The sequence below is a fragment of the Geotrypetes seraphini genome, chromosome 19, assembly GCF_902459505.1.
Source record: "Geotrypetes seraphini chromosome 19, aGeoSer1.1, whole genome shotgun sequence".
Classification (NCBI taxonomy): domain Eukaryota; kingdom Metazoa; phylum Chordata; class Amphibia; order Gymnophiona; family Dermophiidae; genus Geotrypetes; species Geotrypetes seraphini.
Window position 1 is genome coordinate 11939035 of NC_047102.1, and position 15479 is coordinate 11954513.

Consider the following 15479-nt stretch of genomic DNA (forward strand, 5'->3'; position numbering starts at 1 on the left):
AGTGCAAGAGAAGGCTTTAATGAGCAGCTTTAGTTTTTGTTTTGTTTTTTTTGTTCAAAAATTTTTTATTGGTTTTAATGGGGGAAGCCATTGCTTGCCCTGGATCAGTAGCATGGAATGTTGCTCCTCCTTGGGTTTTGGCCACCGTGAGAATGGGCTACTGGGCTTGATGGACCATTGGTCTGACCCAATAAGACTATTCCTATGTCCTAAAAAACCCAAATCCTAGGTTCTGGTGCTGTCCTTTGTGGCCAGCAAAGAGAATAGTTGCAGTTACAATTTACTGGGCAGACTATACGAGACATTTCCTTATCTATCTGCCACCATCTCCTATGTTATTGTGATCTGTATTATCTCTCATCTAGGTGGCAGGATGTAATATATATTGTATTAGCTGTAATGTAAGCCACTTTGCCTGTACCACAGAAAGATGGTTTATCAAATCCATGACCCAAGTATTTTGCTGCTGGGGACAGGATGAATGCAGTGAGGAGGGAAAGGAGAAGGAAGAATGGTGGGGGCAAAGAACTGGAAAAGAAAAGAGGAGAAATGAGGAGAGGAGAGAGCCCAATGGACAGAAAGAAAGTCAAAATGGAAGGAGAGCAAGTGGATGGAGGGAGAGAAGGGAAAGGCAAAGATGGGGATGTGGCAGAAATGGAGAGATAAAAGCACTAAGCCAGAGCGAGGGGAAAAGAGGCTGACACGGATGAGAAGGGGGTCTGAACCAGAGGAGAGAGGGAGTGAAGGTCTGTGGATTTGATCTGCCACTTTTCTGTGGTTTGACCTTCCTCTGCATCATTCGGTTGATTTCTCTGTTAAAAGGATCCTTTTATTCTCTTCTTTCCTCAGGATACACTAAACAATAACTCTCTGGGTAAGAAGTACAGCTGGCAAGACCGGGTGTCCCGATCCTCGTCCCCATTGAAGACAGGTGTGTGCTGGTGGCAGTCTGAGACCTGGAAAGGGTTATGATTGGCAGTGGCGTACCTGGCGGGGCGGGGTGGAGCATCTCCTCTTCTGGTCGGAGCAGGAAGTTGACATCAGAGAGGGCGGGGGCCAGCAGAGCCGTTTACAGGCGGACTGCAGACCCGCGACCGCTCCAGCACCCCCTTGCTCCCTGCACCCGGGTGGACCGCTCCGTCCTTGGTACGCCACTGATGACTGGAGTGCTGGACTGATAAGAATTTTCTGTATATTTAAAATGAACCAGAAAGGGCCCCTTCTCCCCAATTCAGAGCAATGCTGGCGAGTCCTGAGCAAAGAGGAAAAGGGGGGGTAGCCAAAATGTCTGTCTGTACATGCAGTATTAGCAATTTTACTCTGCCGGCATGAGCCTTGATCTGCATCGCCTTCTGGAGTGGTAGTCATAAGGCAGAGATGGGAGCAGTAATAGCCAGGATCTGATTGGTCAGGAAAGGTATGCTTGCAAGATCAGATTGGACGAGAAAGGTATGATGATCAGAATCTGATATGCTGGTAGGACATAATGTCCAGGATTTGATTGGCTGGTGGGGGAGGGAGGGAGCAGTTACATAGTGAGGATGAGAGGTGCCTGGGGTGGTGGCACCCCTCCCCCAACCCCCCCCCCTGCCATGCACGCCCCTTTTCCCCTCCCTGTACCTCTAGTTCTTCGCCATGAGCAACAAGAACATGCTCCTCGTGACCCCGTCGGATCTCCCTCGACATCACTTACTGTGCGCAGCACCCAGAAGTGATGTCAGCGGGAGAATGACGTGGTCATGAGGAGCGCGTTGAAGTTGTTGCTCGCGGCGGTGAACCACTGGAGGTGCGGGGGAAGGGAGGGGTTGTACCCGCAAGGCAAGGGGAGGAGTGGGAAGAGGTAGGGGTCAGAGAGGAGGTGGGGTGTCCGACATGGAACCCAGGGCGGACTTCCCCCCCTTACTATGTCACTGGGGGGGATATATGGGATCTGATTGTACTGCTCCCATTGCATGCAAATAGACCTCATACATATTCATTGTGGAAATCCTGAAAACCAGGTTGGGTTGTGGACCCTGAAGACTGGATTTGAGGACCCCTGCCCGAAACTAGCCCTCTTCTCATGCCCCTGTCCTGCACCCCTATCCCCACCTCCCACTCCCCAGCTACATAGTTCCACTTCCTTTTGGTCTAGAAATCAATAATAATAATAACAGTTTATATACCGCAGGACCGTGAAGTTCGATGATTAAAAATGCTACAAATTGAGTAGAACTAGCAAAGTTGAAAGCTAGATACTAACAGCTCTAGAGATCAGTTATTGTGGAATAAGATTGTACAAATCAGCTACCAAAGTACTTCAGGATTGGATTGGATTGGCCTCGAGTCCAATTAATGAGTAGGGAACGTGTGATGTTCAGGATCTGATTGGCTGAAAAGGCAGTTGGGAAGGTGTGATATATGGGATCTGACTGGCTGAGAAGGGAATGTGATAGCCTCGATATGATTGGTTGAGAGGGAGTGTATGATTTAAAAACTCTAGTTGAGAAGTACTGGAATATGCTTCCTTACCACATGCCTGTTTGTTTGCAGGAGAGCAGTCCCCCCATGACCACGTTTGCCTCAGTGATGAAGGTAACCACCAAACCAGCACAACCTCGACCAAAGACAGGGGCACATCCACGGACAGCCCCTGCCGTCGGAACACGGCCACTCAGAGCGCTGCAGCCGGTCTCTCCTCCCGACTTCCCGACAAGTCTGCTGGCTCCAGCAGACAACAGCACCAGACCAATGCTAGCACCTCGAAGGGGGCAGCAGCTCACCGGGACCGCATTCGATACCAAACTGATGTGAGACTGGAGGCCACGGAAGAAATTTATCTGACCCCAGTACAGAAGACCTCAAACCCTCTGGAGACTGACAGACCCTTTATGTCTCAATCTAGTGATAACCGGATGTCTATTAGCTCAGATGCTGACCCCTCCAGTTATTTGCCTGTGGCTGGAAGGCCCAAAGCCTCTATTAGTGAGGAGGACGAGGTTCTAGAGTATCTGTCTTCCCCAGACAGGAACCACTTGTCTAGGAGCTTCTGCAGTACTGGGCCTGGTTACCGATCTTCCCTTGGGCATCAAAGAGCCTCAGTTAGCTCTGACACCAGTGCCTTGTCCTATGACTCGGTGAAATATACACTGGTGGTGGATGACGATGTGCAGCTGGAGCTGGTGAGCCTGAAGCAGTGCTATTCTGGCTACAGCGATGAGAGCGATTCGGGCACTGTCTATGACAACTGTGTGTCCTCACCCTATGAGTCAGCCATAGGGGAAGAGTATGAGGAGGATGTGCTAAAACAGGACTCGGTCTGTCCATCTGAGGACTCCACCCCTGAGGCAGACATTCCATTCTCCAAGAAGTTCCTTAATGTCTTCATGAGCGGCAGGTCACGCTCATCCAGTGAGTTTCTGAGAGGGAGATAGGAGGTACACAGTAAGTGCATGAGTAGGGATACCAGATTTTCGTGAATGAAAATCCAGACCCATGGCTCTGCCCCGTTCTGCCTGAGTCACACCCAGTTTTGCCTCCAGCCCCACCTCCTCAATCTGATCACTTGTCAGGAGGGCATCTGCATGACATCACCGTGTTGCATTCATGCCTGCGCAGATGCCGTCCCGACGTCACTGCTACCTGGAAAGCTTTTCAAACCCCAAACAAAGTGCCGGGTTTTGAAAAGCCGTCTGAACCCCTGGACATGTCCTCAAAAAGAAGGACATGTCTGGGGAAATCTGGATGTCTGGTAACTCTAAGCATGAGAGAATGGAAGGAACAGGGGCTTATCCGGTGAGGGTATAAAAAAAGGATCGGGGAGACTGGGATTCAGTCAGCAAAGGTTCAGGAACATGATAGGATAGCATTTCACTGAGTGTGTGTGAGAGGCAGGGGTGGGACAGCTGCTTATCCAGTAAGTGTACAATAGAGGGACTGGAGAGATGGAGGTAAATAGGGCCTTATCCAACAATGGGAGACAGAGACAATAGGGGGACAGGAGTTGGAGAGGAACAAGTCAGTTGGAGAGGGACAAGATGGGACAGGGGTCATCTAATAAGTGTGCAAGAGAGCAACCAGAAAGATGGGGGTTCCAACTGAGATTGTGTGTGAGAGAGATGGGGACAGCATTCTCAGTCACTCGGTGTATTCATTTTTGTCTTGTTCAGGTGCCGAATCCTTTGGCTTATTTTCTTGCATGATCGATGGTGAAGAGCAGGAACAAACTCACAGAGCTGTGTTTAGGTGAGGAACTCCTTCCCCCTCCAAATCAGGTCACTGTCACCCTTCACTCATCCTTTCTACCCTAAATTTTGGCTTTATACTCTGTACACCACGTTTGTGTTTTGCCCTAACTCACCTTTTCTGCCTCCAGATTTGTGCCCCGTCATGACGATGAGCTATCATTGGAGGTAGATGACCCTCTGCTGGTGGAGGTGCAGGCAGAGGATTACTGGTACGAAGCCTACAATATGAGAACGGGGGACAGAGGCATTTTCCCAGCATACTATGCCATTGAAGTCACAAAGGATCCTGATCACACAGCAGGTAATGCGGGACCCAGAGCAGTGCGGTATCTCTTAGGTGAGGCTTTACCCAGAAAAGATAGAGAAGATGTGGGATGGAAAAGTGCAGCTGTCAGTGTACCGAGGCACTGATTTTTGTCTCAGCTGTCACTGCTCTGTGCTCGGCCAGGGTATGATGAGATCTGAATTTGAATGTCTCAGACACTAATTCCTTCAGCATTTCCTGCTATCTTCCACCTGCTTTAGTTCAGATTGTTATTACAGAATGAAGTCTTAAGACATCCACCCCATGTGGAACAGTTGATAATAAAAGATAGGGTATCTAGATGATAAGCATAAGATTTTTAATAATCAATTTCAAATTAATTTTCAACTGTTATAATAACAAATGAACTTCCATTATCAATTCCTGATATCCATTTTCACCATGCATTCTAAGAGGGGGGGGAACATCCACACGATTCTGCTTCAAAAAGAACAACGATGGATATTTTATTTGAATTATGTTCACCCAATGGGTTTAAATAGAGAATTTGATGTATGAAGAAACCTGGCTTTTGATGGCATTTCTTGGAATATTAATTAAATAAATTATCTGGACATACTTTTAGGTTTAGATGGTTGGTTAATGAACTGGATTCCATGATTATTTATAGATATAGCAGTAATAAATCTTCACGACTAGCTTCATAACAAGATGGATCCCATGAATAGTATAAGTGAAAGCTAGGAGTAAGTTTCCGCGGACAAAAGACAAATACAGTATGGTTGTTCCCCTTAGTGTTACGTATGGATAGTATGAGTTGATAAATTTTTTTGAGTTTGTCGAGAATTGGACAGATTTTGAGGTTGTTCACAGTTTGGATGTAGTGTGAATGATACGGGGAGTCAGGAAACATCAACATTGATGGTGTTAGGATCCACCAAGATCAAAGATAAGTGTTGCCTTTCATTTATAATTAGAAAGTTGGTTATCACATAATTTATAAGGGGTTTTATTTTTAGGCAACATATTTATGGGTAGTATTTTAACTAATAAATCACACAATTAAAAACACAAACTAAAAATATTAATTGGTAGGTGGTGGTGGGCATAAATGATCATAAAGACATACATGACAGGAACTTGAAATGATATATACATCATAAGAGGGTCTAAAGATTGATGTCTGTACAGTTATTATATACCCACCACAAGCTTTATTGCTCAAAGAGGAAATAAGAACGATATGAAATAGAATGTATGGTGAAAATGGATATCAGGAATTGATAAAGAAAGCTGGACTCATTTGGAGCACTGGTCTTTGACCTGGGGGCCGCCACATGAGCAGACTGCTGGGCACGATGGACAATTCTTATGTTCATTCGTTATTATAATGGTTGAAAATTAATTAGAAATCGATTATTAAAAATTTTATGCTTATCATCTAGATACCCCATCTTTTACTATCATTAGTTTGGATTGTTGGCAAGATTGTTTTTTCTCCTACTATTTGGGGCCATAAAGGTCATTACAAACACGAAAAAATACAAACACGTTACCCACCTTTTAAAAAAAGCCCACTGGCTCCCGGTCCAACATAGAATAACTTATAAGATTGCCCTGTTAATATTCAAAACTCTTAAAACTAAGGAACCGGCTTTCATAGATAAAACTCTTATTCCGTATGAATCTAACAGAACCTTAAGATCCCTAAGTCAACATCTGCTTTGGGTTCCATCTTTAAAAATGATAAATACCCGTCCATCAACAATATTTTCAGTAACTGCTCCTACAATTTTGAATGCCTTGCCAACTCATCTTCGGGCAGAACAAAATTTAGAGAAATTCAAAGGAGCTTTAAGAAGCTCCCTGCTGTCTGTCTGACCAAGATAGATTGTAAGCTCTTCCGAGCAGAGACCGTCCATAAATGTCAAAATGTACAGCCCGGCGTATGCCTTTCAGTGATATGTTGTAGTAAGGGGAGGAGCCATGTGTTAGCACTGTCCCATGGCTCCTCCCCTTACTACTACTTATCACTTATATGGCACTGAAAGGCTTACGCAGTGCTGTACATTTTGACATTTATAGAGCTTACAATCTAACTTGGACAGACAAACATGACATAGAGGGCTGGGGATGCAGAACCCAAGGTGAGAGGAGTTAGGAGTCAAAAGCACTCTCGAGGAGGTGGGCTGACATTTATAGATGGTCCCTGCTCAGAAGAGCTTACAATCTAACTTGGACAGACAGATATGACATATCTTTTATCCGGGCCTTGAACACTGCTATCGTTCACATTAATTCTGTTTTACAGCGACAGTGAAGGACAGTGACTGGATGGACGTGTTCCAGGTGAAGTTTCTGGGCTCTGTGCAGGTCCCCTACCACAAAGGCAACGATGTGCTGTGCACGGCTATGCAAAAGGTAATCCCCAACACCACCCGAGTATCCCCTCGCTCGGCAATGGTTCTCACAGTGACCACAACTACCACTTGCCTTCCCAGATCGCCATGGCACGGAGGCTGACCGTGCACTTCAACCCACCGTCCAGCTGCATCTTGGAAATCAACCCCAGGGGAGTAAAGATCGTAGTGAAAGCCGAAGACGTCAGGGACCAAGGCAAGGTATGGACGCAAAGAACTGCCTGTGCTAAATAATCAGAGCTCGTGTTCCCAGCCTTTGTATGCTCTTATGGAAGGGACAGAGGTTCAACCTCTGGATCACTACATCTGTTGGGTACCATTGCTACAGCAGGGAGACGGAAGGAGAAGGGACTGATATGTCTCCAAGACTATGCTAAATCTGAGAGGGGTGAAGGTTCTTCTTATTAATGCTTATTGCTTGTAGATGTGAATCGCTTGTCCACTCTTTCCAAAAATACTAGGACTAGGGAGCATGCGATAAACCTACTAAGTAGTAGATTTAAAACAAACCAGAGAAAATATTTCTTCACACACGTGTAATTAAACTCTAGAATTTGTTGCCAGAGAATGTGGTGGAATCAGTTTGCTTAGCGGGGTTTAAAAAAGGTTTGGATAATTTCCTAAAAGTGAAGTCCAAAGGCCATTATTGAGATGGCTTGGGGAAATCCGCTGCTTATTCCTAGGATAAGCAGCATAAAACCTGCTTTACTACTTGGGATCTGGGTTGGCCACTGTTGGAAACAGGATACTGGGTTTTATGGATCTTCGGCAATTCTTATGTTCTTATGTAATATCAAAAATTATCTGTTAGTTTGTTACATCTGAAAAGGGAAGTCAGGCACAAGGACTTAGGGTGATCTATCTGCAGTCACAGTGAGCCGAGAGTAGATCTGGGTTTAAACAGAGGTTTGGGGACATTAGGTGACAGTGTATCAAGGGCAGAGCTGCTCTTCTCCCTGCTGTTAGAGGCTGGAGGTCCCCCCCCCCACAAGTGACAAAATATGGTTTCACTCTATGGATGAATCCAGGAAATTCTACTATCTGCAGGACCATATAGTTTGTTCCTTCTGTAGTGGGAGAACTGGAGAATGAGATAACCCTTGTCCCAGGGCTTTAGTGAGCTATATGGAAGCAATGCAACCCTGGACATGTCCGGGGGTCGGTCCGGGTTTTGAAAAGCTTCCCGTCAAAATCGCGTCGGGAAGGAGCATCCGCGCACACGTGGATGCATTGTAGTGATGCCACGCCCACACATGCTTGCACATGATGTCATTGCATCATGTCCATGCATGCGCAGATGCCTTCTAGGGGGTGGGTCTGGGGGGGGGTCAGAATGGGGTGTGACATGGTTGGAACTGGGAAGGCCAAGGGGCATGGCCATGAGTCCGGATTTTCATTCAGAAAATCTGGTAACCCTAAGGTGAGGGCTCCAAATTGTGTCCTGTGTGTTGCCTTCCCTGCTTGGCTGCAATGTAGTGGGCGGGACAGGTGTTTTTTTTTTTTTGGGGGGGAGGGTCATACAGGATGTGTTTCTGGCTCGGGATGGTCTTGCTTTGTCCTCCCTTTATACACTATGGCCCCTTGTTTCAACCCTTCTAGGAGGGAGTCACCTCTTGTGTTTACTCTGTCGATGTCTAAGAAAAATGTAAAAAGGCTGCGGATCATTCATCTGACTGATTTTCGGATTGAAAAGATCAGATCACGTGTCACAGTATTACCATAGACCGCATTGGTTGACACCAGAGCCTAGAATAGTTTTCGGATTTGGTTGTGTATGTTTTAAGGCCTTGAATGGATTTTTACCCAGCTATCTTTTAGATTGCTTCGATTTTGCGACTAGAAAACATTTGCGTGTGGTCCGACTTTTGGGATTTTCCATCTGTAAAGCGACGTGTTTACAAACGATTTCTTAGTAAAACTGTGGCCTATTTGGCAGCTATGTGGTACAAACACGTTAGTACTTTTATCTCAACCTCTTACCCGGTCTTTACAAAATCGTTGAAAACACACTTGTTTGGTAAATATTTTGACTCGTTCATTATGATCATACTACACATAGTTAGTATCTCTTAGCTGTTAACCGCACTGAACCGCAAGGTAGCTGCAGTATGTAAGAATTTACGTAATGTAATGTTACTCTTTTCCAGCAGGAGAACCGGTGTAGTCACTACTTCCAGCTAAAGAATATCTCCTTCTGTGGATACCATCCAAAGAACAGCAAGTGAGTTCCCCCTCCGCCCGCCTTTTCTTTGCCTCCCTCACAGCACCTGTCACATCCCTAAGCATTCATTTGGGGAAATCGCCCCTGCTGGAAATTGTTAAAAGTGAGTATGCTGTCCCCAGAATGATTAAAAGATATAAGAAATGGTAAAACATTATTTTTTTTTAAAAAAGTACAATACCAGTAAAATACAGTTACACCTCCTTTCTCCATTTTGATCCCTCTGAGTGTCTCACACACCTTCCCTGTCTCTCTGGAGTTCATAGGTGTACGTGTGTGTTTAAGCGTGTATCTATGCATGACCCTCTTTCACGTTCTTCTCACAGTTTCTTTCTCACATAACTTTTAAATAGGTTTTTTTTTTTACATTCTCACATGTTTCATTTTATATAAAAACCACTCTAAGCAATTTGCAATATAAAAATACAGGTACAACTTAGCAGTATAAACAATTAAACAGCAGTAGGCCATAAACAAACAAACAACAAAAAAAAAACCAAAACCCTCAATCAAACAACAAAGTAAATAAAAGCTAACATATTAAAAAAAAAAAAAATCAACATAAGCTGCAAAATCAGATACACAACAGAGGAGCTAAGCCACCAAACCGATCAAGCTCTCGGAATGCCAACCATCAAACCATTTACTGTCATTTCCCCTTAACACAGGGGTGTCAAAGTCCCTCCTCGATGGCCACAATCCAGTCGGGTTTTCAGGATTTCCCCAATGAATATGCATGAGATCTATTAGCATACAATGCATGCTAATAGATCTCATGCATATTCATTGGGGAAATCCTGAAAACCCGACTGGATTGCGGCCCTCGAGGAGGGACTTTGACACCCCTGTCTTAACACCTGCCAAACAGTGCAAGGAGCCCTAAATAGTGGGAGTCATCCTTGGGGAGCAGGAATAACCATGTCTGCATTTTAGGAAGCTCCTGAAAACATACCTCTCCCCCAAACCTGACGACCAAGTTTTAAATGAACCCTCATTGACCCAGGACTGGACAACTTTCACTCATCATCTCATCCCATCACAAACCTCAATTTCTCGTTTATTGTTTTTTATGCGTTTGTAAATCTGTATTAGTCTAATTTGTTAAAAATGACTGATGGTTTTTACTACCCTGTACACTGCCTTGAACCGAAAGGCTAATACGGTATATAAATAAACATTTATGCTATGTTATGTTATGTCTGCAGCTCCTTCCTGAAGCTGAGATAATTCAACCCCGATCTGATCCACAACAAAGGAGAAAAAAACATTCTATAGCTCTAGCTAGGCTTTCTGAATGGCCTGCTGACAAGGCTACCTGGGCTTGAATGCAGCTATTCTAGTTTATTGAGGGCTGTTCTCTGCCATGACTCTGAAGATAAACTTCCATATCTGAATAGGGTAAGGTGCAGCATCCATCCTGGTAGAGGGCACACTGCCTCTTCACAGACTCTCTGTCTACATTTCAGGCTACTTGAAGTCTCCTAGTAAGCCTCAAAGGGAGATCCACCAAAAGGCCATTACAGGAGTCCAGGTTGGACACAGTTGTTCACTAGCAGGTATCAGCTTTGCATGAAAATGGGCCCTCTGCTAAATAATGTATCTTATATACTTGAATATAAGTTGATGGGAATATAAGTCAAGACCCCCATTTTTCCCTCCCAAAAGGAGGAAAAATGGTTGACTCGAATATAAGTCGGGCGGTTTAATATTCAAGTGCCCTGCCAGGATCTGCACCCAGCGCCCCTCTCTTGTAAGCCCCCTTCCCTCCATCTCCTGTCAGGCTCTGTACCCAGCCCCCCCCCCTGCCAGGCATTGCACACAGCCCTCCCTCCCTCCCAGGCTCGCCACCCTGTCCCCCCTCCCTGCCCTGTAAATTGTACCTCCTCTGCTGCTGGAATCCCTGGTAATCCAGAGGTTTAGTGGGCAGGAGCGAGCTTTCCACCTCCAGCCCCGCTGCTAACCTGGTCGGTCGCTGCTGCGAGTTCCGGCTTCAGCTGCTGAGCGGGAGAGTGCTTTGGCGCTGCTGGTCGGCGCTAAGCAGCTTCCTGAATGGCTCCTGTTAATTCTCAGGGAGACAGGGTGCAGAGCCTGGAGGCTCAGTGGAGGCCTGCGATAAGTCTGGGAGGGGAGGGGAGGGCAGGTGTGCACTGAATGCTGGCCTGAATATAAACCGGGACCCCCATTTTTGGGGCCAAAACGCCCGGTTTATATTCGATTATATTAGCTGTATTAGAGCGCATTAACTCCTAGAAAATGACCCCATCCCCTCCCCCAATGCAATTTAAAGAGGGTGATTTGTGCGCCCATTGGACCATAAAATTCAAGGTTATACAAGAATCCAGGAGCTCGCTCGAATCCCTTACATTAGAAAGGCAAAGGGCGAACTCACCCTTCACCTGCAACCTCAAATATGGTACACATATATGCCACAAGTTATCAACTCTCAGGAACTTGGTCACAGCATGTAAGACCAGCTTGCTTAGCAGCAGGCCAGGGCTATCATAGTTAAACATCGATCAGCCAAGGTGGCGATGGAAGAAACATTAATATTGACATAAACTGTTTGTCAGCATAGACCTTTGCAGTTAGCTCCCAAGACTCAAATAGGATGCAAGAAAGTTCTCATAAACATTAAAATCCTTAAGGGCCCCGTTTACTAAACCACATCAAAGCCCACATTTCTGAGGCTGCTTTTAAATCTTGACTCCTTATTCGTCCTGTTTGTCTTGGTTAGACGTCCAGCAGGGACTGTCTCTTATGTGTTTGTGTACAGCTCTGTGAACATCTAGTAACGCTATAGAATTAGTTGTCGTTTCTCTTGGGATACACTAGCAGTCCTTACTCTTTCTCGGGACACACTGATAGTCTACACTTAGAAACGTAGAAACATGATGGCAGATAAAGGCCAAATGACCCATATATTCTGCCCATTCGCAGTAATCATTATCTCTTCCTCTCCCTATTGGCCTAGGCTTTTAACATTTGCATCTCCTCTCCCTATTGGCTAAGGCTCTTTACACCTCCATTGTGATGGCATAGAACTTTATGGTTAAAGAAACACGATGGCAGATAAAGGCAAAATGGCCCATCTAGTCTGCCCATCCCATGTGCATATCTCACGCCTTCTTGAATTCAGACACCACCTCTTCTGGGAGACTATTCCATGCATCTACCACCCTTTCTTAAAATACACTGACAGCTTATTCTCTCTCTCTAGGTATTTTGGATTTATCACCAAACATCCAGCTGATCATCGATTCGCCTGTCACGTCTTTGTTTCTGAAGAATCAACCAAACCCCTTGCAGAATCCATAGGGTATGTCTAGAAAGATGCCCCTTTTTTTTTTTCTTCTTTTACTGAATGACGGGGTGTGGAATAACCTACTCTGTAGAGCAGTATGCCAAGAACCAGGAAAAGCAGGGTTCAAATCCCGCTACTGCTCTTTGGAATCTTGAGCAAGTCATTTAATTCTCCACTGCCTCGGGTGCCAACTTAAAATTGAAGTTCTCCATGGTCAGAAGTATATTTACTGTACCCAAATATGTTTCACCTTGAGCTCCTGTTGAAAAGGCATGAGCTAAATTTCCTTCCCTTTGCTGTGCTAAAGAGGGAAAAGCAGAATTTTCTGTTGTTCAAGCAATAATGAGGGAGAAATAGGCGTACATAAAACAAGACCCAAGTTCTCTATCAGCCTAGAGTGCTAAAGGTCAACCCCAGCCCCAAGATCACAGGGAGAAATAGCATGGAGGAGTGATTGGATTTAGTGCACTTAGACAGAGTCAGAGTTAAGGCACAGGTCAATGTAGTTGCACTCAGCAGCTAAACGTGGTGACCTCCTGCGGGTTTGTATGACCAATACCAAAAATGATCTACTTTAGTACAACCGTAAGGCTTGTTCTACTAAAGGGGTATAGTTTAGGGGCAGCAGAATGAGATAAGGCACTGGAGCTGTGGCCCAACACGCCATCAGCAATTCGAAGGGTTGGAGGCAAGGCCAAAGATTGATTTGTTTGGCCCCTCCAACTAAAAAGGTGTTCCACAGCCCTTAGGTAGGTCAGTGGAGCAAAACAGGTGCATCGTGTAGTTGTTATCTGACAATATCCACTACAGTTATCTCCATTAAGGGCTGAAATCTCTACTCTAATTTCACTTTCATCAGGAACTAGAGAGGAACCTCATGAAAGATGAAACTCTAGTTTTGTATGTTATTAAAAAAGTAAACGTGGGCCGTTCAAAGCTCTGTAGCCAAAATATATTTCTTCCCTACTTTGATAGTATTGAGTAGCAAGAAATCCTACAGGAACGAGAAGGGCAGCAGGAACTAGAGCAGAGATACAGTTAGGGATTTCATGGCATTAGGGGGTGGGGACTGGAATACAAGCCATGGGTTTGTTTATTTTTTTTCCTTATAAATTGCCTTAGTTACATACTTTAGGACAGCTTCTTGTCTGCAATATTTTTTAACTAAATGAAAACCTTCTTTTAGAGGTGGGGTGATGAGTTTTGGTCTTGACTTGGTTCTCCTTGGTCTCCCTGGCAGGAGAGCCTTCCAGCAGTTCTACAAAGAGTGTGTTGAGTATTCCTGCCCCACAGAAGACATCTACCTGGAGTAGAGAGGCACTGCAGTAGGTGCCCTGTGTATCTACATACACCCTGCTTCCCAAAAGTCTACGGGCAAGATATCACCTGGAGAAGGAACAGCCAAAGCCTCCGAAGACCTCTTGCACAACTGCCCACTCTCATCATCTCAGATCTTTTCATTTTAGGGGTAAGGGAACATTGGGAGATCCTTAATTAAAAACCCAAACAAGAAAGAAAAGGCAGAAGAGATCAACTTGTTGCTAAGAATAAATGGATATAATTTAAATTTACTATGATTCATGAAGATCGTGATAGTAGATCCTTTCCTCTATATGGACAGATGGATTTGTACAACTAGCAGATGCTCATTGAATATATCACCATCATGAATTATATGTAAATAAATGAAAGGGTTCTTGCACTGATATGCCAAAGCAGAATATGTGCTATAGACCTTCTCACAATAAGGCTTGTCAAGGCTTAATTTCTGAGGGAATGGCCCGGAATGCACTTCCGCCACTTCTTATATTTCAGAGCAAGGTGTTCTGCCCCCGCCCCATCTGTTCCAGGAAGCCTGCAGGGAAGAGAAGGGGGTGCAGATGAGCCTAGAACCGTCCCGCTGCTCTCAAATCAAGTTTCCGTTGCTCCTTCTCTTGTCTTGCCCACCCTCCAGACCCCTCCTACCCCTAGCTCCACAGTTCCATCTTTTTGTCTACAAATAAAACTCTAAGGCTTGTTTTACTAAATGGGTGATATCAATCTCACACTGATACCTATGTTTCAGAATGATCTCTGTACCACTGATCAGCCACATTATCTAGTTCCTGGAGGGATATTTTTTACAGACTTTCCTGGTTTTGAACCTGCTGTACATTCATGCTGCTATTTGATAGTCTTCATTCTATTCATCGACATCAGCGCTTTAGAATGAATTGGGCTGGAATGGTCTAGAATCTAGACCTGATCTAACTTGGCCTCAAGGAGATGGGTAGCTTGACAGCTCTGCCCTCATTATTTGTGCTCAGATGTAGTGTCGCTTGAGTCACGCAGAAGACAGAAGCTTTCCCAGGCAATTCCGCATCAGTTTCAGCTTTTACAGAAATTGTCATAGCTTCCCAGATATCAGTTGAAATCATCTCTCTCCGAGAACCAAAACTAGAACTGTAGCTAGGCAGCAAATAGTATTTATGTTCCCCACGTCCATATTTGGTCTTTCTTGTCTTCCTTTTCCTGAATCGTCCCCGGAATGGGACGATTCATCGCAGCCATTTCATTGTGAGACGTTTTGAATGGCCGTGATGAATTGTCCCATTAAGGGGAGGCTGGGATTCACGGTACCTGCAGAAGGCAAACAACACAGCGGACGCAGCTGCTCTGGCGGCTGCTTCTCCTCCTCAGAGCCGGGGCTCGAAGGACGCAACGTAGCAGCAGCGGCATCAGATGGCAGGCATGATGGCAGAGCAGCTCTGGTGGCAGCTTCTCCCAGGGCCCAGGCTCCACTGCAGAGATGCCAGATCGTGAACAGTGAGGCTAGGGGGGGAGGGTATAATTTAGGGGTGCATGGTGGGAGCATAACCCTCCAAATGCTGAAATCTTGGTGGTGTGTGGGGGGAGGGCATCACTAAACTAAAACTTGAATTTATAGACCAGGTCATCCTCATATAGTAACATAGTAAATGACGGCAGATAAAGGTCCATCCAGTCTGCCCAAACATACACCCTCTATAATTTAATGATTTAATTTAAATTGTTCTTTCATAAAGCT

The 15479-nt window shown here is 45.2% G+C and overlaps 1 protein-coding gene across 3 annotated transcripts in view; it reads left to right on the plus strand.

Moving 5' to 3' along the window:
• MAPK8IP1 (mitogen-activated protein kinase 8 interacting protein 1) overlaps positions 1-14455 on the plus strand; it is a 33211-nt gene extending 18756 nt beyond the window's left edge. For 2 of the 3 annotated variants that reach the window (XM_033928895.1, XM_033928897.1), the window contains exons 4-12: positions 850-931; positions 2533-3390; positions 4149-4224; positions 4355-4527; positions 6803-6912; positions 6993-7112; positions 9059-9132; positions 12350-12448; positions 13674-14455. In XM_033928895.1, the coding sequence (XP_033784786.1) occupies positions 850-931; positions 2533-3390; positions 4149-4224; positions 4355-4527; positions 6803-6912; positions 6993-7112; positions 9059-9132; positions 12350-12448; positions 13674-13746 (1665 nt within the window). In that variant the 3' untranslated portion in view covers positions 13747-14455. The remainder of the gene's footprint in view (positions 1-849; positions 932-2532; positions 3391-4148; positions 4225-4354; positions 4528-6802; positions 6913-6992; positions 7113-9058; positions 9133-12349; positions 12449-13673) is intronic. The other variant, XM_033928896.1, reaches the window with a different exon arrangement.
• The last annotated feature ends 1024 nt before the right edge of the window (positions 14456-15479 follow it).